The following is a 24404-nucleotide window of genomic DNA, read 5'->3' on the forward strand; positions in this document are numbered from 1 at the left end:
TTAGCCCCCGAAATCTTAACAGGGTTTAATTTTCTAGGCTGAGTCTGGCAGGCAGCCAGGTGCTTCCCAGGCATTTCCCTGTTCAGCAGTGGAATGTCCAAGTCCTAAAGGCTCTTGTCTACATTCTCACCTTGTCCCATTCTGAAGAAGAAAAGCAACCTGCTGAGGCAATCAATTCCTCCTTCCCCCCAGCTCACTGTTTAGCTTTTAAGCATTCCTGATTGATCTGCCCAGCGTTTGTTTGGATACCAATTCAGTTTCATGGATTTTGTCTCGGTGTCAAGTTCTGCCTGAGGTGCATCTATAGAAAATAGCTTAAAATAACTGGTCTTTTTAATCAGCTTTTAGTTTATTCACCCCCTTTCATTTATTGCTCTCCGTGTATCAAAATGTAAACTGCATTTTGTGTGTGTTTCTTTACATACTTAACATACGGAACTGCAGTATTCTCTTGGCTGATGTTGTGAACATTTGCAAGGTGAAATTTATTTCCCATCTCATTTCTACTCTTCAAGATAAAATTAGACAGAGAAAAAATAGTATAACATCCCTGCAATTGGAAATGCTGTCGTACCGGTCAGAGATCAGAGAACAGAAGTAATAAGCACATCCTGGGGGTCCAGCAAAGCTCAGGATCAGGTATTTCATACATATATACTACACGTAATGCATCTCGGGGGACATTCATGATTCTAGTTTTGCTTGAGTCGTATTAAACATACCTCATGAGGAAAGGCATTAGCTGGCAGACAAATTTGGTGACTTCCTCACCAGTTATTTTATGATTAATATTTTTGTTTGTCATGATAATAACCTAATTTCTGTTTATAACCCCAATATTTAATATGGTAAACTGGATTCAGGCAGACAGCCTCCTCGACAAGGTAGTATTAAATAACGCCTATACTATATTAAGAGATCCTTATTAGACAAATGGCAACTAATTTTGACTTGCTAATACAACATATCTCAGCACCTTCTGCCAATTAAAATCAGCTAAAGCATTTAGTGGCATTATTAACTAAGATTCTGACTTCATCAAATCATTTTATATACTCTAGTAACTCCTGCTTTGCAGTGATCTGGGTAAAATCCTTGTTTCCAGTTGCTGAAGTGTAAAAATAATTGGAGCCACATTCTTGCCATCACTCCCAATTTTATAGAAATGAAATATAATTATTAATGAGAAACAGTGTTCTCCATCTATTAATACAAATGACTGAGCTGGGATGTTTAAACAGTCAGCTATTAACAGAAGAGATAGAAAGATATGGGTAAAATAATCCCTCTATAGTACACTTCTACACTGAAAATCCTGAAGACACTATTAGAGCAAAGTTGTCGTGTTAAAACCCGAATAATCATTTCTTATCAAGATTAGATCTGAATTGATCAAGAAATGAAAAACATTAATTCTAATATTCTGTCCAACTGTTTTATTAATATACAGCTCCTTCTACTTCCACATACATACTTCTACAGCAGAACACCATATTCATAATGACGTATTCAATCTCTTCTTGCTGTGAAATAATTACAAACACATAATCATGCTTCCATTTGTTATAATTTGAATGACCCTAACTGGAATGTTCTCATGCTACAAATCAGTTTCCGTATCAGCATGAAGATTTTCTTCATAAACATCATCTGCATTGATATTTTAATTTTTCTGTAAACCATGACACTGTATGTAATTCTGACGATCAGATCTTTTTTTCTCCCACTAACCGTACAACTTTAAGTTGGCATAACAAGATGGTTACTGTACAGTAAATGTTTAGTATCCATTAGTTATATCCTATAATATGAATACCACCTATGATTAATTTTGGATTAAATACCCTCTCATTCAGGAAATGCTCAGAACCCTGTAAAAATGACCTTTCATTAGTTAACATCTGAGCAATACTTACACCTAGAGTCTCGCTCCTTGGCTTTCTAATGCGTAACGACATCTGCATTTCGGAACAGTTACTTTCCATTTTTTGTGGTGCCCCAGCTAGAATAACATAATGCATAAATACAGCACTCACGCAAATGATCCCTTCACAACTTACTAGAAAGCCAGAAGCCACTGAACACACATATAAGAAAAAGTTAACCATAATACACTATTTATTTATAATTGATAGAATTGTTTTGCCTATTTCAATGATTAGTGAAAGGCAGCAAGTTTGGCTATCCCATCCATTTCCATCTAGAAATCACCAACATTCTGCTCCGTTGGGGTCAGCTGAATTGGTGCAAGCAGTATAATCTACCACTTCTCAGTGACAGGTAATTTAATGAAGAAATGGTTCAGAAGCAGAACATGTTCCAAGGTTCTTTACATAATAACAAAACGTAGGATTTGCTTTCAGAAGAACAGTGTTCAGTGAATAGCTGGATTTATTTTTTCCTGCTAGTACTGTAATTACCATCTTTAAGGAAGCAGAGACGGATCTAGGATACATTTTTATTGAAAATATTGAGGTAACTAAAACCAGATGACATGCATCAGGATTCACAATGCATGATATATGTGAAGCTAAAAGGAGTAAAACTCTTGTCTGACAAGCAGCAATCTCCACGTGCTGAGAGAGCGGCGCGTTACAGCGACTAGCCGGGCACTCCCTCCTCCGTATTCACAAGTTGTTTGCACGCAAAAAAGACATGGAATGGAGACAACTTTACCAAATTAGCTTTTAAACAGCCCATAATCAATACGATTGGCACTGGAGGTAACAACAGAAAGAGTTTACAGAAAGCGTGTTCTCAGACACCAGCATATGAGAAGCCAGTAAAAGGAGTTCTATATTAACACTTGCGAGCTACCCACCTCTAGTTTACACAGAGCAAGAAATGCAGAAAGTCAACCACCTTTCATGCCAAGTGGTGGGAAAAAAAAAGATTTACCGTCTCCTCTAATTTGCCTAATTTTGCCAATGTCACAGAGAAGAAAAATCTGAAAGCTTAAAACATTCCTTCCTAACTGCTCATCCCTATCATTTACCTGATACTGAGCCCACTAACGTACTTAGACTAATTTCAATTAAAAACTCGGTTGCGTATTCCTGCCTAACTTCGCCATGTCTGACCTTTAACCTTCGACACCACATAATTCAGCTGCGTGGGCAATGCAGCACAGTTACCAGTCTCCTATTCTGGAAAGCTGCCGCCTACATTTCCACTTGCCCAGGGAGCAAACAGCTCTTGGTGCTTTAGTTCTGAGCCGGGGGTAACGGCCCCACAAGCATTTGCATTTACATTTTTCAACACAGTTTAAGTAGTTTAAGTAGTCGCCATGGGAATAATGCAACTTAGCTGTCTTTGCTTTGAGTTTTGCAAGTAAACTGCCCGTCATAAAAAATAACCTGCACAATTACTGTTATTATTTTATTTTTAATAACGAAACCCTTCTTTTAAAATTACCATAAAAGCAAATGGAATCATAAAGAAAAGTTGTGATCAAAATGTGTTGTTTTGATCTTCCAAGCAAGTGTTTGAGTTTTAATTGCTCCATCAAGTTAAGAGGTGTCAGCTGCTCCTCTCAAGTGTCTTCACTTCTCATTAAGATTACAGCACGACGTTAACACATGCACCAAGGCAGAAGAGAGCTGACAGGACCGTCCGCAGGAGCAGATCCAGATTTGGACGGATGTCATGTTAACAGTAATAGCTATGAATGTGAAAAATGAGCAAAGTTAAAAACTGATCCTAGAACGCTACAGAATCTTAACTCTTTTCTGGAAAATATGTTAGCAATAATAAAAGTGAAGAACAGTGCTTCACAGCAATCACTCTTTCTGTTTTTTGTTTTTATTTTTTAAATACTAAGGGCAACTTACCGCACTGCAACCATAAGCTTGATACTAATAGTTATCCATGACCTGAAAACTCAAAAATATAGGTCTAAATCTCAATCTTTGGGAGCTTTTAGATTGTTCTTAATTTTAGCCTATTATTTTTAGTTTCCCTAAGCTAAAAAAAATTCAAATTGAGTTGGAGAGCACATAGAAAATAGTGCACCTGCACCTGGAAACATAATCACAGAGAGAGAGTTGAGCCTTGGCATAGTGGACTTAAACCTGTACTCTCCAAATAAACAAAGGTAATCAAGATGGGAAAATACGTAAATAAAGTACAGAATTGAGCACTGTCAACAGAGTAACAAGGGAAATGCTGACTTTGTTCTTGGTAACGAAGACAAGGACTAATGTTTACATTTAATCCGACACAGAAAGGGAAGCGAATCAAAGAAGGTATGACATTGCCCGGTAAATGACTACGGGAGCCAGCTTGGGATGCAACATTCTTGATGGATTAGACAGAAACTAACCAAGCATCAGGCTGGCCGGCAAAAAGAAGACCACAGTGATCGGCAAACAAAATCACATTTTCTGTTTAGTCAGATTTCAATTCTTTTCTCTGTAAGAAAGAAAATGGCAATGATAAATATACGCTCATCCTTTTTTTAATTATGACTCCAAATGAGGCTAATAGAACGCAAAATTTGCTACTGACTCCAGTGGGAGTTAAATGCACAGTACATGGCTGGCCACGAGCTCCTCAAATTTGGGGTCAGTTCTCCAGGTATCACCAGATTCAGAATCTTTAAAGAGTATATCAGCTTGCTCCCTCTCTAATGCAGATGCAACTTTGCCAATGAGTTCAAAATAGAAATAAATGAAATTTGCAATACACTTGCTCCTTGCCAGGATATTAAAGAAAAAACAATTTAGGACAACGGTGATCAGCGGTGACTCTCATATTGCTGGCAGCCATTTAAGTGCAGCTCCAGCACTGGAGCTGCATGCCTGCCAATTGGGCAGGAGCACCTTGGGAGCTGCTGAATGTCCTCAGTTTTCAGCTTCATAGAGAAGCTGAAGCCATCTGTAAATGGCTGCTGCTACCCAATGTGTCTGCTTCTGTATCCCAGCTGAGTTTTATCCCATAAGGAAGCTACGGGATCACAAGAAAGGCACTTCCATCTTTTACCTATGAACTCCCCAGGAAGTTCCTCCTCTCCTTGTCTCTTTGAGTTTTGTGGCTTTCGGCCACATGAAGATTTCGGTGTTAGGAAGACTAACCAACCTTGATATAGGACATTTTATGGCTCTGAATAAATTTTGAACTAAATGGTAACTGAAAAAGCTGCTGAGGTGTCACTTTCCCTGGTTCAGAAATGGCTCAATGAAGCATCTGTAAGTAGAGGTCAGTATTACACATGAATGCGTACAGTACCCGAAGGCAATAAGATGATGCAGAATTTTATCTTTGTTAGGGTAGTTCTGCTTTGCAAGCAGCAGAAGAGTCTTAGAAGACACAGTACATAGCATGTGCCTACAGTTCTTCCTTACAATATTGCTGCACAGGCCTGAAAAGCAAAGGACTACGCTGATGCAACGTGAAGACTATTTATGCCTTACCTAGATGCATAGGTGATATACATCAACTTGACTGCAGTAACAGCAGCTCTACAGTCGACTGCAGTAACAGCAGCTCTACAGTCAGACATGAAGCATCTTTAATCTTATACGTACAGCTCCCATGTGCTTAGAAAAAGCTGGGCACTGGATTTTGTTGGAGTGTTCAGGATTTAGATCCATTTGACTCAGCTGTAGCACTAAACAGTAAAAATATGATAAAATATTCAGTCTGCCTGACAACACAAACCAGCCCCATTTTATTTCCCTTTGGTCATACCTAGCTGTTCTCAATAGCTACTACTTTGGGATTTCTCTCTTTTAATATGTAGGAGTCTCCTACCGAAAGATTTTTAAAGGAGCCAGACATTCAGAGCTGTTCAGTATATTTATGACTTACCCAGAAATGGTATTAAGACTAATAAATTAAATCTTTTATAAAGAATTAATTTATGAGTTCTTAAAGGTTAGAACAAATTTCAGAAACAAGATTTCAGAGTTAAAATAGACATGGAATAGTAAGAAATGGGCCCTTTGGCTCACTTTTTGCAGTGGCAGGCTGTTTACAAGGCACAGACTTCTAACGCTCTCTGCAGTGAACCGCAATGCCTGCATATTAGTGGTTCTCTTTCTTACCACATATCATGTGTTTTAATAAACTCTTAAGTGTTACTCTTTTAAAATCTTAATCAAAAAATAAACCTTCATACTGCTGTTGGTATAATCAAACTCTGGGGGACTGTGTAATTAATATGTGAAGATGTGAAGACAAAATTACTCTGGTCTGCTCTTGGAGATGGTGAAATCGGCCATCCCAGTACTAATCCTTCCTGTAATTGTCTAAAATTGGGTTATTTTAGCAAGAGTAAACTGAAGAAGCTTGTTTCGCTACAAAGCAGATCTGCATTAGGAAATCTGCAGCTCTTCTGACTACATTATCAGAGACAAGAATAGCCTGATGTTATACTTAGACCTATGTTGTAAATACGCAAAGTACTCCTGTCACGTTGTCCCCGGGTCAGGGCCACACTGCAACAGTAAGTGGAACAAGCATGCAGAGGGTATCTGTGCAATCTCTGCGTGCTGCAGATGAACCAGAACTGCGTGATGAAGCTACCTCTATTATTTCTGCACAGACCTCAACAGTTCAGGTCATTTTGCATTTCTGAACTGACATTTGGCCTAATTTGTACCTACAGAGAACGTATTTGGAGACCTCTGAAGCAGTCTAAAGGACATTCCTAAAAAAACTAGCAACAATCACTGTCTTTACTCATTTGTTAATGAGGTGAGGTGATATGGCAGGGAAGTATGAATGCATACCACTAATTCTTGTTATTAATAGATGAGCGCTTATAATTACACCAAGTAATTCTAGAATCCTTCAGCTAACTGTTCATGGACTCCACTATCCCCACAGAAGTGCCAAACATATTAAAAATGCACCACAAAAATAGCACCTGATATACAACAGAATTGAATGGACTATGTTTATAGCTGGCAGATTAACAAAGCTTCTGTAGGATGTTTTGAATTTCAGTGATGGCCTATAGCTAACTCATGTTGTTTTCACACGAGAAACTGACGGCTGCTGAAATATTTTTCAATACAAGTTCAAATGAGGAAAAGAAGTAACCCACCTCCTCTTGAAAAACTGTGCAGTTAGGCATAAACAAACTTGTTGTGGTCTGGATTAAAGCTAAGTACACGCACAAGTACAAAGGTACCTCCCTTATGAAGATTATTTGCTTCATGTATTTGAATGGATGCATCCATTTATCCATTACTGTCAGTGTGTCACAGAAAGGAGTATGAATAAGCACTGGAAGACTGCAATACAAGATGTATAAGCAGATTTTTCTAAAGCACATTTTCATGAGTATTCCTTACTGTTTCATATAGTAAAAGACAGGAATAAAGCTTATATATCCACCTCTAAGCAAAGCCTCTTTCACTCCTCAAAATGTTTTCCACTGTGGAAAAGTAATTAAACTTAATCTTTGGTTTTATTCCCAGTGAAGTAGCATTACAGAATAGGTTTTCTTGCAATACTCCAAATCTAAAAATTACATCAAGAGAGAAAAATTTTAAAGTAATGTTGTTTCATTAGCAAATTAAAAATAAAATCTGCCATTCTAGTAATTATGTAAAATTTACGTACGTGAGTATATTTGCACACACGCGTTCTGATTTAAAGAACAGTGTACTTTCAATACTTATTCCCCCCGCCTTTTTTTTTCCTCCCTAACAGATTCCTCAAGGGCAACTGAACTGAGACACTGACATTTTAGGAGATCTGTAGCAAATATCATAAACTCATGTTTGAGAGTCCTATTGCCCTGATTGAAAGGAGCTACAGCTAACCTCTTAGGTCAAGGTACTCAGACCCTGGTTCCTAAACAATAAATCCACTAAATCACACTCTCACTGGAGAGTGCTGCCTTTGTCTGTCGAATACACACTTATTGGTTTGTGAGTTATTCCATTCTTCCACATTTTAGCAAGTCTTGGATTAAAAGTGATTTTTTTAGATGGTCTGCGTTGTTTACAAATATCTTATCGAGGTTCTCTTTTAATAGAATTCAAGCTGCAAATGGCAAGTCAAAGACTTTCTCTTGAACATACACTCTAAATTTAAGCCACTGTTGTTTGTACCTGAAGTTACCTGTTATAAACTGTGTCTATCAGTTTCATGACTCTACATACTATTTTTCTAAGTAGAGATTTGAACTTCTCATGGATCTCCAGACTGAGTTTTGTCCAGGTGATGTCACCCAGGCCAGGCTAGCATGGTTTTAAGTGACATATTTTGCGATGCAGACTGCTTAAAGTAAGTCAGAAGCCCCTAAGTTCCTTTCAATACATTGAAGAAAGTCAGGAGTAGAAATAACCTCACCCTGTGTTAGAATAGTATGGCTTCAAAAACCACTTAAAGTGCCACGGTTGCATGGTATGCAGCTCCCAAATATATTATAAATACAATATAAATATAAATAAGAGATTATTTGGTTTGGTTTTTTTCAGTTCCATTAATCAGTTTCTCTTCATTTTGTGAACATATATTTAAATAAATACTTCCCTCTTCAGTTGTACATTTCAAATTCTAATTAAAAAAAAAAAAATCACTAAAAGTGATTTGGGCTATGAGAACTTGTCAATAAAGAAAGTACACAATCCCATTTACTCAAAGCCCTCATGCTACACTACCTACCTGAAATCTGCTTTCATCTGTATGGAGAATTTAACTGAAAATTTCTCTTTCTGGAAATTTCATGGGCTTTTCCAGTACTCTGCCATTCCAAAAAAGAGATCAGATTTTGGAGCGTTCAAGCTATTGCTGTACACAGTTGAATAACATATCTTCAAAAGGGGTCTCCTCTAAGGCATTTCTTTGAAGATCATGAATGGTAACTAAGGGTTATGGATGCCAGAGCTCTCATATCCATCTGCACTTGCACATTACTTGTTCTGACTGACCAGATGGCTTCTTACAAAACATGTTTATAGGAGTTTCCAGAACGCTTTTTGGTGGTACACTTATTTTCTGTGAGAGACCTGCAGATGGTTCCCTTCCCCTACCTAGAAGTTTTCAAAATACATCCCCTGAACTAGCTGTTATGCAGTCTTCAGCTACATATGCTTATATTTGACTTTGAGTATCTAAAGCTGGCAATTTTCTTCAAATAATCTCCATAAAGAGAAACGTAACAAGCAATTATAGATCAGCTAGTTTAAGTGCAGCTGTAGAATAAACATTACAAACTATTTTGCAGGATTTAGTAGGCCAAAAAGTGAGCTTTGAAAGCCACAATTTCATTACAGGGAATTCACGTAGATCTGGGCAAGGGTGGTCTTGTTTAACTTGTATTCTTAGACAATATTACTGCCATGGCAAACAAGGGTAACTAAGTGGGTATCAGTGCTCTAGGTTTATAATTGTCGTGAAGTCTGATATCAGATTCTACTAACCAGGAGGCAATGTAACTTAGCGGGCAGGAAACTGGCTCAAGAAGAGCAAATTTTGTGAAAAGAACATTATTCAGATATATCAGAGATAGCTGTGGGGTGTACACATGTGACACTTGAAGCAGTGAGGTATCTGAAACAGTCCTGAACAATAAATTGCTCTTATCATCCACATTTACCACTATGTATTCATTCTAGTACCTGTCACTATAGAGACAATTTAGTGTATTCTCACCTGCTGAATAGTTTAAAAAATTATACCGAGAAAAAATGATCTTCATGTCAAATAAAAATATTCACTTTGATTTTTTTGCCCAGTCTGGTGCTCTTTGATGACTTGGATGCTACATAAAAATATGTATTGGGATGTAACATAATATTCTATACGCTTGTAGACCTTTTATATTGAAAATTCTGTGCCCCTTTTAAAACATTATATTAATATTTAGGAATTTGATTGAAAAAGGACAGAAAGATACAGCTTTGGTAGTTTAAAGCATAAGAGCTCCCACATGTTGGAAGGTAGGCACCATCATACAGTAGGGACAGCAGAAACATTCAGGCATCTGCACTTGCTTACAATCCCAATGTTTTAGCACGTTCTCAACTATTGATTGAGTTGCGAACTCCTCTGTGCTCTCCTCCCCTGGAAGTCAGCTCCAGCAGAATAATGGGGCAAATCCTTCTGGACAGAGAGGATAACTAGGAAATAAAGCGTCCAGAAATGTCTAGTCTCATTTACTAGAGAATTTAGGAAAATACATAGAAAATAAAACCTTTTCATTAAATCAGGTGTATTATTGGAGCATTTTTTTTTAAAGAATCCTACTGAAGTAATCATGCCAGACACTGTTTTACATTGTAAAAAGAAATAACAATTGCAAACAAGAGTATTAGACTTAGCTTCCTTTACAAATCATGTATACTTGTTAATGAATACAAAACAATCTGAAACTTTGATAATTGCTGTTATGTGAAGGGAAGGAAGAAAGGAAATGCTCTGTAAGATTTCTTAGCTATTCAAGTAGAAACACATCGCATGTGCTTACAAGAAAAGTTTTTATCAATCTTCTAGATACGTCAATCTCTTTCACATGTAAAAATTTCCCATGTCATTATTTTACAACTGTTACTAATCAGATGCAGACTAGGAGGTTAATGGAAAGCAGTCTTATGTACATTGTTTTGTATTTTACTATTTTCATGGTTATACTTTGCAACTCTTGATTATCATTTTGTATAAGAACTAAAACATGCATTTGTTTTAGCCAAGATTTAACTGTAACACTAAGGCATTCCACCTGGAGACAAATAGCATATTAACCCACTGCAGAGCCTGCTGAACTGAGAATACACCTATCTCAAGCTCTCAGTGAGACTTAATTTAACAGTGAGAAACTGGTAAATTGAGTTGACAGGCAGAGGTTGAGGCTCTGGGCAAGCCTGGCTGAGCTACGCAACGTGCATAGACTGAGCGGTGCACACAACTGAAAGAGTGACAGAATGCCGCAATGACTCAGAGATACAAATATGGTCAAAATCAACCATATTATTGCATCTGGAAGAGTTGCTGGTTAGCTTACCTAGGCAAGTGTTTCAGTTCCTATATTCTTCCACAGAGTTCATACCTTAGGCCTAGAAGATGAGCACAATAGCCTGATACAGATGATACCACAAATGTCGGTATTTTAAATCATATTAAATTTGCCATTTAGATTTAATTTTGTGAGGAAGCACATATGCCCCACACATGGACATTTCATAATTTTGTATATCCACTTACAGTATATTGAGACCAACAAACAGAGACAACAAAGTTTTAGAACTGTACAAGGAAAATGTTTCTTACTGAGCAAATACAGATATGGATTCTATGGTTTCAGGACAAGTAGTGTATATATACTGCTGCATGGAAAAAAAAAATCAACACATAAATTACCTTAGTCTACTGAATGCTTACATGAGCAAAAATTGATTTAAAAGTATGCAAACGATGAAGTTACAGAAGATGGAAAACGCACAAGCAAATGTCTTCTAAGTTTCTAGTACTAAAAAAAAAAAAAAGTGGAATTTTACATCTAGACATCCTAAATTATGCTGAAAGTTTCCCCAGAAGCCTAAAATATGCATGGCAGCATTTTAGAAATTTTATTTTTAGTTAAATGCAAAAGTATTTTCTTCATTGGAGGCAGAAAAATATTAAATAAAAAGAACTTCAAATACTCGGAATAAAATTCAGTTCAACAGCTTGGCTTTTAGTTGCCTGTTATTGGTGATGCTATAATCTCATTAACTCTCATCTTAGCTTGTGTAATCAGGATATGTTTAACACCGTTGGAAAAGAGTTAAAACTAGAAGTATGAAAGCTAAATGTGACTTAAGCCATGTTAGCTGCAATTGGTGAATATAATTTGGCCTAGCTGTAACAAGGCCGATATTCTGAAAAAATGAGGATCATCCTTATAAAATTATCAACTTAAAAAGCTGTCATTCCTTAGTTAAAAATGAAGTTAAATTATTTGCTAGGTGAAGAAAAAAGGCACTTCGCAAAAATATATTCAGGGTAAGAGAAGAGAATGAGAGTTTATAGATCTGAGGATTAAAGGAAGAAAGACAAAGTTTTGTCCCAGTACCCAGAGAACAGGTACACGGAATGATCACCAAGCTGGGCACACTTACAAAGTAGAGAAATCTCTTCTTGCCAGTCATTTACTTTGCTCTGTACATGGGGTAACAACTGAATGCAGAATATTCATTGCACCAGACCTTCTCATACCAAGATCCCAGGTGGAGTTGAATCTTTATACTCAATAAGAATCTTTTAAAATACCAGAATCACCTGCATATATTTTTTTCAAGGCTTATTTTCAAAGGAAAGACAAAATACCTTCTACATAGTGTTTAAGTAAAAGTACTATGCCTATGGTGCATCTCCTCTTTTGTTGCTACTTCAGCATTGCCATTTCAATAAATGAAAGCAAATCTCAATAATTTCTAATGAAATGGTTTCTTTTCTGTGTGCACAAAACCCAGTCCAGGAAAATAAATCCCACAGAAGAGAGTGTTTCCATGTTTCCTTCTTTTCATTCTTTCCCATCATCTTTCTTTTTCACTTCATTTTCACATGCATTCTCTTCATTCAGTCCAAACTGTCTCATTCAGTCTCTTGCTTCTGTTCCTTTTAATAGCACTCCTCTACTCTTACTCTACTCATTTATTCGTTCATTCCCCACCTTCTCCAGTTTTTTTTTTTTCTTTATTAATTCACGTCAACAGCCACAACACAGTTCATTACCCAGTACTCTCCCAGCTATTGGTTGCTTCTCTTCTCTTTATGCCTAATTCTTCTCTCAGCAAACTCCTGTGCTGAGCTGATCCTACCTAGCTGAGTCAAACCTCTGTTGCCCAGAAGTCGACATTCTCACAGCTCCCCATCTAAACCAATTCTCTCCTGCATTAACAACTTCCCTATCAAGTTCTCTCTTTCAAATCAATTCACCTATTTCATGTTTCAGTTTGCCCTCATTTCACATTTTCTTTGTTACAATATAGACCTCAACTCCCTGTTGACTCTCTCAGGTTTTCAGTCACCCAGTCCTCAATCAGAGCGCGACGCCCAAGCTTTGTGAGGAAATCCTGCTGAGTCTTTGAGCCATTTTTATTCTACTGTTCCAAAATATAGTTTCTGAAAACTACCAGATAAGGTATTTTTAGTACACTTCTCCAGGCTGTAAACCTCACTGAAAGTTCTTACTGGACAAGTCACTCCAGTTAAGAGAACGACTCCAGTGAACAACTGCCTACTGTTGCAATCTGGACTTGTCTGCTTTTATGCACTATTGTTAGATTAATTTAAACTAGAACCTAGACGCTGTGCTGTGCACCCTAACATATTATGATAATGACACTTTCTTAGGATAAATTCTGTTCCTACATGTCATTATATATATTAACCAGTGCCGACAGACAGTAAAAAGAGGGTAAAGTGAGCATATTGGTATGAAACTACAATGCTTGCAAGAAATACACATTAATTCTGTCTTTGAACAGCAGGTAAAGCTAACACATGGCTAGCCTGACAAGAACAACTTTATTCGTTTATTCACTTAGGAAAATCATGCCACATTACAAAGAAAAGGTTTCAAGATGGCTGTCAACATTGCTGAAAGAAAAAAAAAAGGTAAACTGATTGTTCAATACCTTCTTCCATAGAAAAATGCTCTCATCCTATCAAGAATGAGGAAGGTACTTTGAAGCACTGCACACTTCATTATATTGGCATGTCTAGTATGCCACTTTTCCTAGGATGCAAAAATTTGTTCCAGATACGAAACTGGCATAAGCAGCTTTAAAGAATATTGCATCTATTGTTTATGAATTACTTATGGAAAAAATAGAAGTACAATTTTTTCTGTGTGTGTTTATAATTAGAAATAGTTTATGATTTAGCTAACCAAATCCACCTTGGCAAATACTTGCCAGTTAAGGAGATATGCAGTAGTAAGTATCCTGATAGGAATGATGTGTTTTTGTTGATGGGCAACAGAAAATGAGTTGATTCGCATTTAGACCCTGAACTACAGAATTCTGCAAAGGGTTTTTATATATTCTCTCAGTGCAATGGCTGGATGTCTAAAAACTTACTAGTTACCTCTTTCTACCAAAATAACAAGTGATCTCCACATGTATTTTAAATATCTGTCTTGCTCCACAAATTGACTTCACATCTGTGTAAGATATATTTGGGAATGGATGGTAGTTATATCTTACATTTTACAATTTATAGTCTTAAGCAGCATTATTCTCAGCTACTGGGCTAATGTTTGCTGTAAAAATCTCAGCAGAGAAAACGGACAGCTAATTGAGTTTTTTACAACTGGACTTCAAAGGAGTTCTCACTGCTGCCACGAGAACTGAGAAAAAAACCCAACCTGACCTTCAAGGAAGAACTAAACTTTCCAACCACAAGAAGCAGAAAGAAACCTCTTTCACAAAAAAAAAAAAGATAGAAGCCACAGAAGCAAGAATTTTCAAACACAGGGAAGGTGGTGCAGAGTCTTATGAGTCACAGTCACTTGCAGAAGTGAGACACAAACAACCCCTTTCCTATTCCACAACATTTTTCCTATCTGTGACTACTCATTGCTGGATATCAAGAACTGGTGCTCAAATGCATCAGTCTTCCGACTAACTTGTTTTTGTCCAAGATAATTTACAATCTCAGCCATTTTGCTTTAATTCTGAAACATATTAAAGATTTGACTTTATTGGTGTAAGTTAACCTGTACTTTTGAGTACTCCACATTACAATTTGTTGTTATATTACTACCTCATTGACAGATATGTGAATTTAAAATAAGAGCTGAGAACTATAAGACAGAAAAACAGGGATGGCAGAGATTAAAAATATATTATTGCAAGTCTCTTTTCTGGTTTAATTTTATGTTGCTTGCAAAGTAAAGCAGAGAATTATAAAGGTATTCTCCCTATTTTGCCCAGCCTCAAAACTGAAACTTACTTTACTTGCTCTAGAGCCCATTCTTTGCTACCGATTTCAGAAACACGTGCTGCAGTGCAGAAATGCCTGAATAGAGACAGAGGGTGCATGTGACTTGCTTGGTACCAGGGAAACAGGATCACTGCTGTAATGACATAAAACTTCAACTCGATGTGTGTTCTTCTGTGAGAAAAATCATAACCTCTTCTTGTGCTGCTACAAGTTAGGCATGTTAGGGACATAAACTGCACAGTTTAGAAAGCCTGTCTCTTGCTAACGACTTGCTGAGTTTATTAGCAAGCAGTAAAAGAGGAAGATGAAAAGGAAGAAGTAAACACTACTGAGAATGACGACTCTTCTCTCAGAATGATCTTTCATTACTAAGCCTGTTAACTGGGAGGGAAAATGACAGAAAGTGATGATACAATTCCTGGGGCCCAGCCAAAAAAAGATTCAAAAGCATCTTGATCCAACCAGTTCCTTAGTTAAACTGACCAGCAACCCATCTTGACCCGAGTTTCCTAGACTAAGAAAGATGGTTATGCAAAGTAATCACCGGGTACAAACTGGGAACTAGGCATAATCAAGAGTAATAAAAGGGACTTGAAGTGACATTAAACTATTTCTGCATGTTATAAAGGTGTTAAATGAAAAAAAAAATAGGTAAATTGATAATTTCATATTTTCATGGTAGGCAAATCTGGCATTTTCACTAACTCTTAGAGCCATTTTTATTATTTACAAAAGACAGATGGAAATAGACCCATCAGAAAATGCACAGCACAATTAAAAGTTCATTTTGCACAGCACCGAAGTTTGCTGTGACACTGAACATGGCTTTGTTCCACATAATTTCCATTTGTTTCAGAGCTTTAAAAGTTGTGTGTTTATAAAGGAAACTGTTATACACCAATTACCTACCAACAGCAACATAAAGTGCTTTTTGACTGTTACTGCCTATCTACTTGCTTTAAATTTTGGCCCCATTCTTTTAAAGCATGCAATGGAGAACATTTCTTGTACATTTCTATGCATGTAAAAGAAATACCATACCATACCCTCTCCCTCATTTGTTTCAACAATTTTAGACACAAAATACCACTACTGCCTGTTTTAACATTCTTATTTCCTCAGGCAGCATTAAACAAGAGTTTATTCTAAGGCAACTGTAAAAGATCACAAGCCTTCAAATGCTTCCAGTAGTGACTGGAGAGTATTCACTTCTAGTACAGAATACACTAACTTAGTCTTCTCATGAGCACTGTAAAGGTCACTTTGAATACAAAGAAGCATGACAAAAATCTACTTGATGGAAATATGCTCATAAATACCTATTTGTGAGGCCTGTTGAACAATTTGTAGCAATTAACTTTGCAGAGCAAGTCTCACTGTCTTTATTAAGATGGTAATCAGTGTAAGAATCGTACTATTTGAAAGTGAAGTTGTTTTGGTTTTTTTTAATGGCAAGACTCAGTAATGAGGCAATAAATACAATACATAAAAACCTTCAATATTATGGAGTTGCTGTATGACATACCAGCTTTACTGAGATCACAGCAAGGCAAACAAATGACAAACGCCTTTTCTTTCAGGTGTCTTAGTCCTAGAACAATACAACACTGAGGTGTTTCATCAGGGTGAGTTTAGAAGGACGTGTTTCTGTAACACTTTCACTATTACCCACAATTAGCAGGAGGAAGTGTTTTCAATTGTACTTACATTGAATACCGAAACACTTCTGGCTCAGTACTGCCTTAAAAGCGAAGGACTGAGAAAACGCAAGTGACAGCAAGAAAGTGTGTGCAAGAGCAAGAAAGCAGGCGGGCAGGAGTCAGAGATGTGCACATAAACAGATTCTTTCACCTGAATAAAACCTATTTACATTGGGCACTGACAAATTTCTCTTAATAAGACTGCTGGAAAAAGAAATACAACCTATAGAAATGCAGCTGAGAGGAATAAAGAACTAAGAAAACCAAACAGAGTTTCTAGTCCTTTTTGCTTTAACAATTGAGAAAAAGATTAACAACTACAAAACTAGTTTTAAAAACATGAAAACATATATTCTGTCTCCAAATTTTCACTTTGCTTAAATTTTGATCTGAAATGTAAAGGATTACAACATTTGTATGTAAAGCAGATCTCGCTGATAATTCTATGTGCCTCCCGTAAATCATTAGTAACTATACATAACATTCTTCCTGACTAGAAATTGTCATTTAAGCTCTAGTGAGTGATCACTTGACTGCTAACTTCTGTGAAACTACTAACAGCAGAACCAAGTTGAAGTCGGCAGATATCTTGAGTGCTGATGGGTATTTGGAATATATCTCCATCTACAGCAACTGTCTGAAGGCTGTGAAGGCTGCTAATTGTATCGCCGTAATAACTACCCTGCAATTAGGACATCATGGACTGAAAACTCTTTGGCTGGAATGTGTATAACCTCAGAACGGTTATCAAAAGAAAATCGCACATTGAAAAAAGATTGATTGGAAAGATGTCAATTCTGCCAAACATGAAATAGTTAGAGAATGCCACACTATAAGCAGGGCAGAGGAGAGGGGGAACACAGGGAACATGAACACAAATTTGGATATATCATTGCTCTGATCACAAATCAGGTTAAGGAGCTTTTTTCTCTACAATACTTTTAATGGCATCTCTGTACTGCAAACTGCCCCTTGGGATCAAAAGAGAGAAGAGCAAATAAAATTTCTTGCCAGTACAGATACAAATATAGATACAATACAGATGCAATACAAAATTCTTCCCAGCATAGGTGGCATCTTCCGTAAGTATTTCAAGGGAGTGTTTTTCTATACACACACTCTTAACTGACATGTCAGGAAAAATCCTTAAGGATAACCTAAGGGTTGGTCAATTATGTACTCAAGCTAAACCAGAGCTTCCTTAACTCTCCTGCAATGTTTTTCACACACAATAGAATAAAACTATGCTATAGTTTGCATTATGGAGGCAACCATCTTCCACAGATAATTGCCTTTTCCTAGCTCAAATTACAGACGTTAGCATTTATTCGGACCATTTAAAAAGATGAACCACTGGTAATAAATAATTTTGCAAGCCTTAGGTCTGAACAAAATAGGAGGATGCAGGGCAGGTCTTTACCCCATGGAGAGGAGTAGCAGAGTTGCAACAAATACTGTCTGACAGACTTGACACACTTTTCTAATGACTAGTCAAGTTTTTGGTGTCCTATATTTTAAGTCAGGATCAAAGTTTTAATTATTTCACAAATAACCTGTCAAATCCCAGACAGATGACTTGTAAAATCAAAAACTACAACCGTAACATCATCTTCATTTGTTTGGATAAAACTAGCTTTATAAAGCCAAATGCTTCTAGCAATCCTCAAGTACCAGTATTTCTCAGTACTTCCTTACAATATTCAACCCATCTTCCTTTTAACATTAAGCTGTTAAATCCTGTGTCTGTCTCTCCCTGCATATTCTTGCCCTCTTTATTACTGTTTCTACTCCTCCTGATATATTTTTTCCTTCCTCATTTTCCTCTAACATTCATAAACCCTCTCAACGACTCAGAGCAGGGAAAGGAAAATTTAACACATTTGCAGAATGCCATGTAATACACATCTTCACTGTCGATACGTGCCAAAACACAAAATAAAAGACAATGTAACATCATAATACAATTCTTGCAGAAGGAAAAGAGATTAAAGTATGAATTCTCATATACTTTGACCAAACAATTTTTGCCCTACTCCTTCACATTTCAATTAGATCAAAACAGGCATGATGCTTTTTTAAAGTTTGATATCAAGCCTCATAGGTTATGAGAGACTAAAACCAAAACTGTCAGTTACAAAGCGAGGAATGCAGAAACCAAGAATAACAGTGAGACAACGATATGTGTGTTAAGAACAATCCACTCCAAATATTTCAATTCTATCATCAGCAAAAATTCCACAGAAGAATAGCACATTTTTGCAATGGAACTTTCTCCAGTATCTGAACATGCTAATCAAATTTTAGATATCTAAGATATTTTTACTTGAACAATCATCAGTGCTTGGCAACACAGTTCTATTGAAAGATAAATATTGTGTAATGTCTCTACACATTTTTATAAGTAGATGAATCAATTAACATAGCAATAAATTAGTTTGATTAGTGTTTCAGGCATTAGGAAGTGCTTTACTAATTAAAAGTCACATATTTAAGCAAATGTTATTCCCAGTTTGTTCATGTAAATTATATTCCTCTCTATCAGAGTGCTTACTTACTGCTATAGAACATAACTGAGATCTGTTAAAGAGATACTGAAGTCATTCAGTGCCAAGCTGATAACACAAGCTGCCACTTCCAAGGATGCAATCAGGTAAAAATCTGGCCACTAGCCACAATACTTTAGGATGCATTAGCTGTATACTGTCATTTACGCTATTAGAAGGCACAGATGTGTACACTAATAGCTTTAAGAAGTGCCATGCCATCACCAACTCATTTTTGAGAAATTAACCTATTCAAAATTGCATTTAAAACTTCCTTACTTTGCATCGATATTGTTGTGCAGTATTTCAGGGAGTGCTTGTTTGTTTGCTTTTAATCTTACTGTTTATCTGACAATGCACTAACAGCAGAATACTGGCACCACATACACTGCAAATTGAACAGACAGGACAATTTTGCTGTCTCATTTCCAATTGCCCCAAGAACTTCTGGGCTGCAACTGCAGACCCAACATGTGTTATAGAATGTGCAAAACAAAAATTCAGGATAAAAATCATGTTACTAGTATTTCCCAAAACACACCTGTAACTGAACACCACATATTCATACATAACTGATCCAATGCCTAACTAACTAAATATATAACCATACCCTAACTACATGGATGTCAAAGGAATCAACTCAATGAGCGTTCAGCACTCACGTACAAATAGTCATATCAATACCTGAAAATATTCCAAGCTAACTTTTTCTGCAGAATAAAATTATAAAACAAAAACATTCACTGCTGGGTTGATATAGATGTGTGTACATGTGTAGGTTTTTGCTTATTTATGTTATATATAGATAGTATGGAATTCAAATAAGAGTACGGACTCCATTCATTCAATGCATAAATTCTGTATTAACTATCATTTCTGCTATTTTGTTTACATGCTAGAGAAACAGACTTTAGAATTATTTTGCTTTTTCAGAGAATCATCTTTTGTAGCTTTTCATCCAGAAAGACTAGCTAAGTAAGAGCTATACTGCTGCTATAAATACAGTACTATCAGTCCAGCTAAGCAAGTCCTAAAGGGTGGAAATAATTAGAATATTTTAGAAACCTCTTTGTAGCTATAAAACTGATTTCTTATAAATCATAAAATAAGACAGAGAACATTAGAACGTGACATGAGCAGAATAAGATTACAAAAACATTTTCCACCTTATTCAAGACTGAGATTTAAAGTCCTGCAAACAGAGAAATTGGTAAACATAAAATGCCTTTAAAATTTTTATTAGTTCAAGAAAACCTCATCTCAGTACTGTCACTGGCCGAGACCACAGTAAAAGCACTGTTTTAAAAAGTTTTTCTCCTCTACCTTTATCCATAAATATATTAATATCTATGTGTTCAAAGATCTTATTTAAAATAATATTCCACAAATGCTTCTGTGAAGAGGTTTTAGTTCATTCCTTATACTTAAACAGTGCCCCTATCTGCTGTGTAGTAAACTATCCCTTGTTGAGAGATGAAGCTGTTGAATGAAATACAACTGGTAAGACTGGTTGGTAGTTAACTTGTTAACTGACTTGTAGGGTCAGTTTTCAATTTCTTTAAGTTGAACTCCGAGATACAACATCCATAAGAACCTCACAATAATTTTCTTAAAAGATTTATTTCATTTATGCTTGAAAGCAATATTTTAATACTAGCAATGCTATTGTATAGAAGTTAACATTCTTTTTACCTCTCATAACTTTAATATAGACATTTAAATGTTCTCAATGACATACTGACAATTGCAACTGAAATTGAGATGATAAGAAAAACCCCAAAATCCAATCCAAACCAAAATTCTTCAACCCACTAAGAACAAACATCTATTCCACATTATTTTAACTTTGTGGTCTACAAGACCAAAAGCAGATACTTAGCTTTATATACTGTTTAGTGCTAAATAAATCTTAGAGGAATATTTCCAGGGCAACTTTTTTTTTTTTTTTTTCTTTGAGTGGCTGATTGGTTGGTACTGAAATTTGCCTGTCAGTTGGAACCTGTATCTCTCTACCGCACTTCTCATAACTTTACGTTCCAGGAGGGAGGAAGCATATACAAAATGAGAAAGAGAGGTAGAAATAGTGATTTTTTTACTACAATTTATCTTGGTGACTCAAAGACAACTGATACAAAGCACCTAAGTACACAACTTTTGCTACCAAATATGTTGCCAGTAATGTCATCCAGCGAAATGAAGACAACATATTTTTTGAACATTACAATCCTCTAATCATCACGGAGAACTGATGACTCCTCTGGTGTTCAAACACATCCTGCAGACAACAGTTTCTCAGAACCTGCTCTAGCCTCTTTTCTGATGTTTTACTGAGCAGATTCTCTGCTTTCTTTAAAGCCTATGTTTGAGCAGCTACCACAAGAGAACAAATGTCCAGCTCTGCAGCTCAGCAGAACATATAATTAATAGTTACCTAGAAACTGTTGTAACATGTAGTTGGCCTAGAAACCGAGATAAAAAAAACACTCAGCACAGTAATCTGTGAAAATATACACAAAATTCTGTTTATACCATTCTTGCATATATTTTAATCCAAACATTTGCATTGCCAAAGCAAAAGATACGATAAAGTGGCAGTATTCTTATTTGAATAGCATTGCATAGCTACAAAGTGGAGTACATGTTTTAGTAGTTTCACACTGTTTAGGCTTTTTTTGTTCACATATAACACCTGTTTGACCAGCTAATACTTCTTTGTGCAGGGTTTATATAAAACACGGCTCAGGTTAAAGTTGCAGGTTGAGATTTTGGGGAATCATAAACTTATAGACTCTTGGAGGTTGGAAGGCACCTCTGGAGATCACCTAGCCAATCCGCCTGCACAAGGTTGCCCAGGACTATGTCCTGTCAAGTCTTTAAAATCTCCGAGGATGGAGTGTCAACAATCTCTGGGCAACCTCTTGGGTGTTCCATCACCCTTACAGCAAAAAAAGTTTTTTCTTATTTTTCTTGTATTTCACTTTGTGAGGATGATGGGAAGAACATCTTTATCTTCTAAAAAATTAGGACATTTGATACAGAAACCACAGTGATAGAAAAATGGAACATCACAACATTTTAGTGTTTCTTTTCACAACTTTTTACAGCTTTTAGATTTTTACATACTTGAAATCATATAACCTATTACGATGACTTACGTTGAAAGACTCAATTAAATGGTCCAAAGAATTGTGATGCTTGTTGCCAGAGATCCCTCCTGTTTTTATATATGTATTTACAAAGAGCTAATGTGTGTAATATTTTTCAGATAGATTGATAAGAATGTGATTAAAACACAAGTGTACTTGTTATAACAAGTTTTATTTATCTGTAATGTACCAATCACGAGTGCAAATAAATGTTAATTGAAGTAAGTATTAACAGACAGGCCTTCACCAGCTAGCAGATTTAGCAATCTAATTCAGCAGTGCCAATTCTTGATTTAGGTTTTGCTCTGCATGGAGTGGAAAATTTAACTTGTGATGTCAATTTTATTATTACAAAGACTTTGTCATTCAGCATGTAAACAGACAACTTAGCAGAGCCAGAATCTCTTTTTTGTATTAAGACATGAAAGTGGACTATGAAGGAAACTATTCGACCAAACCTGTGACTGATCTAATGTAGCATTAAAATTGAAAAATATACAAACTGAGATTACAAATGATAGAGACTGACAACAGAGAGAATACATTAATGACAGTTCACAGCATAAGGAATCAAAACAAATTACATTTCCATGATTAACCACTAGTATTTAATACAATAATGAAGAGAAATGCTAGCAAACTGATTCACATTATTTCACTGCAAACTGTTAACTGTATCTGAGTTTCAAAATAAAATTAAATTCTTTCTTTGTAACAGTGGCAGGCTATTTCATACAAATGAATTAAAATGTTTTCCCTCATCAGATCTGTGCCTGATTCTATGAAATCACTGCACTTGGACGGGAGAAATCCCCAAAGAAACAACCTCACAACAAAAAATTTAGGCAATATTCCTTCCAGCATTTAATAATCAGTGGATTCAGTCTTAGAGACATTAATCTTATTTTCTGTTCACTATAATCATATTCTAGGACCTAAATCAGATCTTAAAAGTGATTAATTAAAACTGACCCTGTAATTTCTATCTATAGGATGCCTAATCAGACACAACCTTTATGGGATTTTTCATTTTTACACTGAAGTGTGGTCATTTAATTTTGCAGTGCAAAGAAACTCTTTAAGACCAGATAATTATTTTTTTCTTTTGTATTTCATTGCTTCCTAATAGACAGTTCTAAAGCTCTAGAGACTTTTTATGCATATTAAGTCTGTAATTTTTTCTCCTAGACTGAGGTATCACTACTCTCTACAGCACAGTTCTATGACTAATATCTCAATGTTGTATAACTGCTAATTCTTTCATTAATAAAGATGTAATCAGCAACTATAAACACATTTGTGCTATAAAGCACAAATTAAATATATCAGAATTATTATATGTATTTACAGTGTTTATATTAAAATATTATTAAACCAAAATATTATTAAACCTAACAAAACAGAAGAATTGCACATATGGGACAAAGGTTACAACTGAATAATGTAATAACACTTCACAGAGTCCAGCATGTTCAAGATCTCCTGTTGACGAAGCTCAAAATCCATTAACAAAGAGCAATACCAGAGAAGCTGGCAATATGAAGTGGAACTGAAATGCATTTTCTTTTAGATGCTTTTTCTTACTCATCAACAGTGCCAGGTCATGGCTCTCAGAAAATAAAGGACATTGAGAATTCAAATGATAGCCTATCAGTGATGATACTTTCTAAAATGTGCTCCTTCTATCATTATCTGAAAGATCTTTATACTAATTTAATACTGGTGCTCTAGCTGCAGAGGAAGAGTCTGATATTTCAGTAGAAAAATGCATTTAAAACCCACTTTGCTCTAGATGAGGTATATAGTTATTTGGCTCAACAGCTAAGCTTTTCCAGAATTCCATTAATATTGCCATAGAGAACTATCTACTCTAGCTAAAGAGAATGCTGATGCATCTATTTGAGAAAAAGTTCCAAGGAAATAATTCACAGATACACATATGAACAGAATTTTTTCACCATAATGTCCAGATATCAAAGAATATTCTTGCATCCACTATAGTCCATTGCTTCATGCGATGTGTTGAGAATTATGAAATTGCCAAATGCAAAAAAAACCCTCTAAAAATAAACATAGTCTTCTTGCAACCTATCGTACAGCTATACTGAAAAAAGGTTAGCATCAATGCAGTG

General features: G+C 36.0%; 1 protein-coding gene across 7 annotated transcripts in view; it reads right to left on the minus strand.

Moving 5' to 3' along the window:
- Positions 1 to 24404, minus strand: part of LOC104015164 (sorting nexin-29) — a 129868-nt gene that overhangs the window by 7754 nt on the left and 97710 nt on the right. Inside the window, exons 21-22 of one of the 7 annotated variants that reach the window (XM_087732331.1) lie at positions 10958 to 11009; positions 860 to 3661 (exon numbers count right to left, since the gene is read on the minus strand). The exons of 4 other annotated variants lie outside the window; for them this stretch is intronic. In XM_087732331.1, coding sequence (XP_087588457.1) covers positions 10997 to 11009 — 13 coding nt within the window. In that variant the 3' untranslated portion in view covers positions 860 to 3661; positions 10958 to 10996. Of the gene's footprint in view, positions 1 to 859; positions 3662 to 10012; positions 10077 to 10957; positions 11010 to 24404 lie in introns of those variants that run through there. 2 more of the 7 variants (XM_087732332.1, XM_087732330.1) reach the window with 2 other exon arrangements.

Source organism: Nipponia nippon, unplaced genomic scaffold (genome assembly GCF_047370975.1).
Source record: "Nipponia nippon isolate SJK-2023a ecotype South Korea unplaced genomic scaffold, ASM4737097v1 scaffold_5, whole genome shotgun sequence".
NCBI lineage: Eukaryota > Metazoa > Chordata > Aves > Pelecaniformes > Threskiornithidae > Nipponia > Nipponia nippon.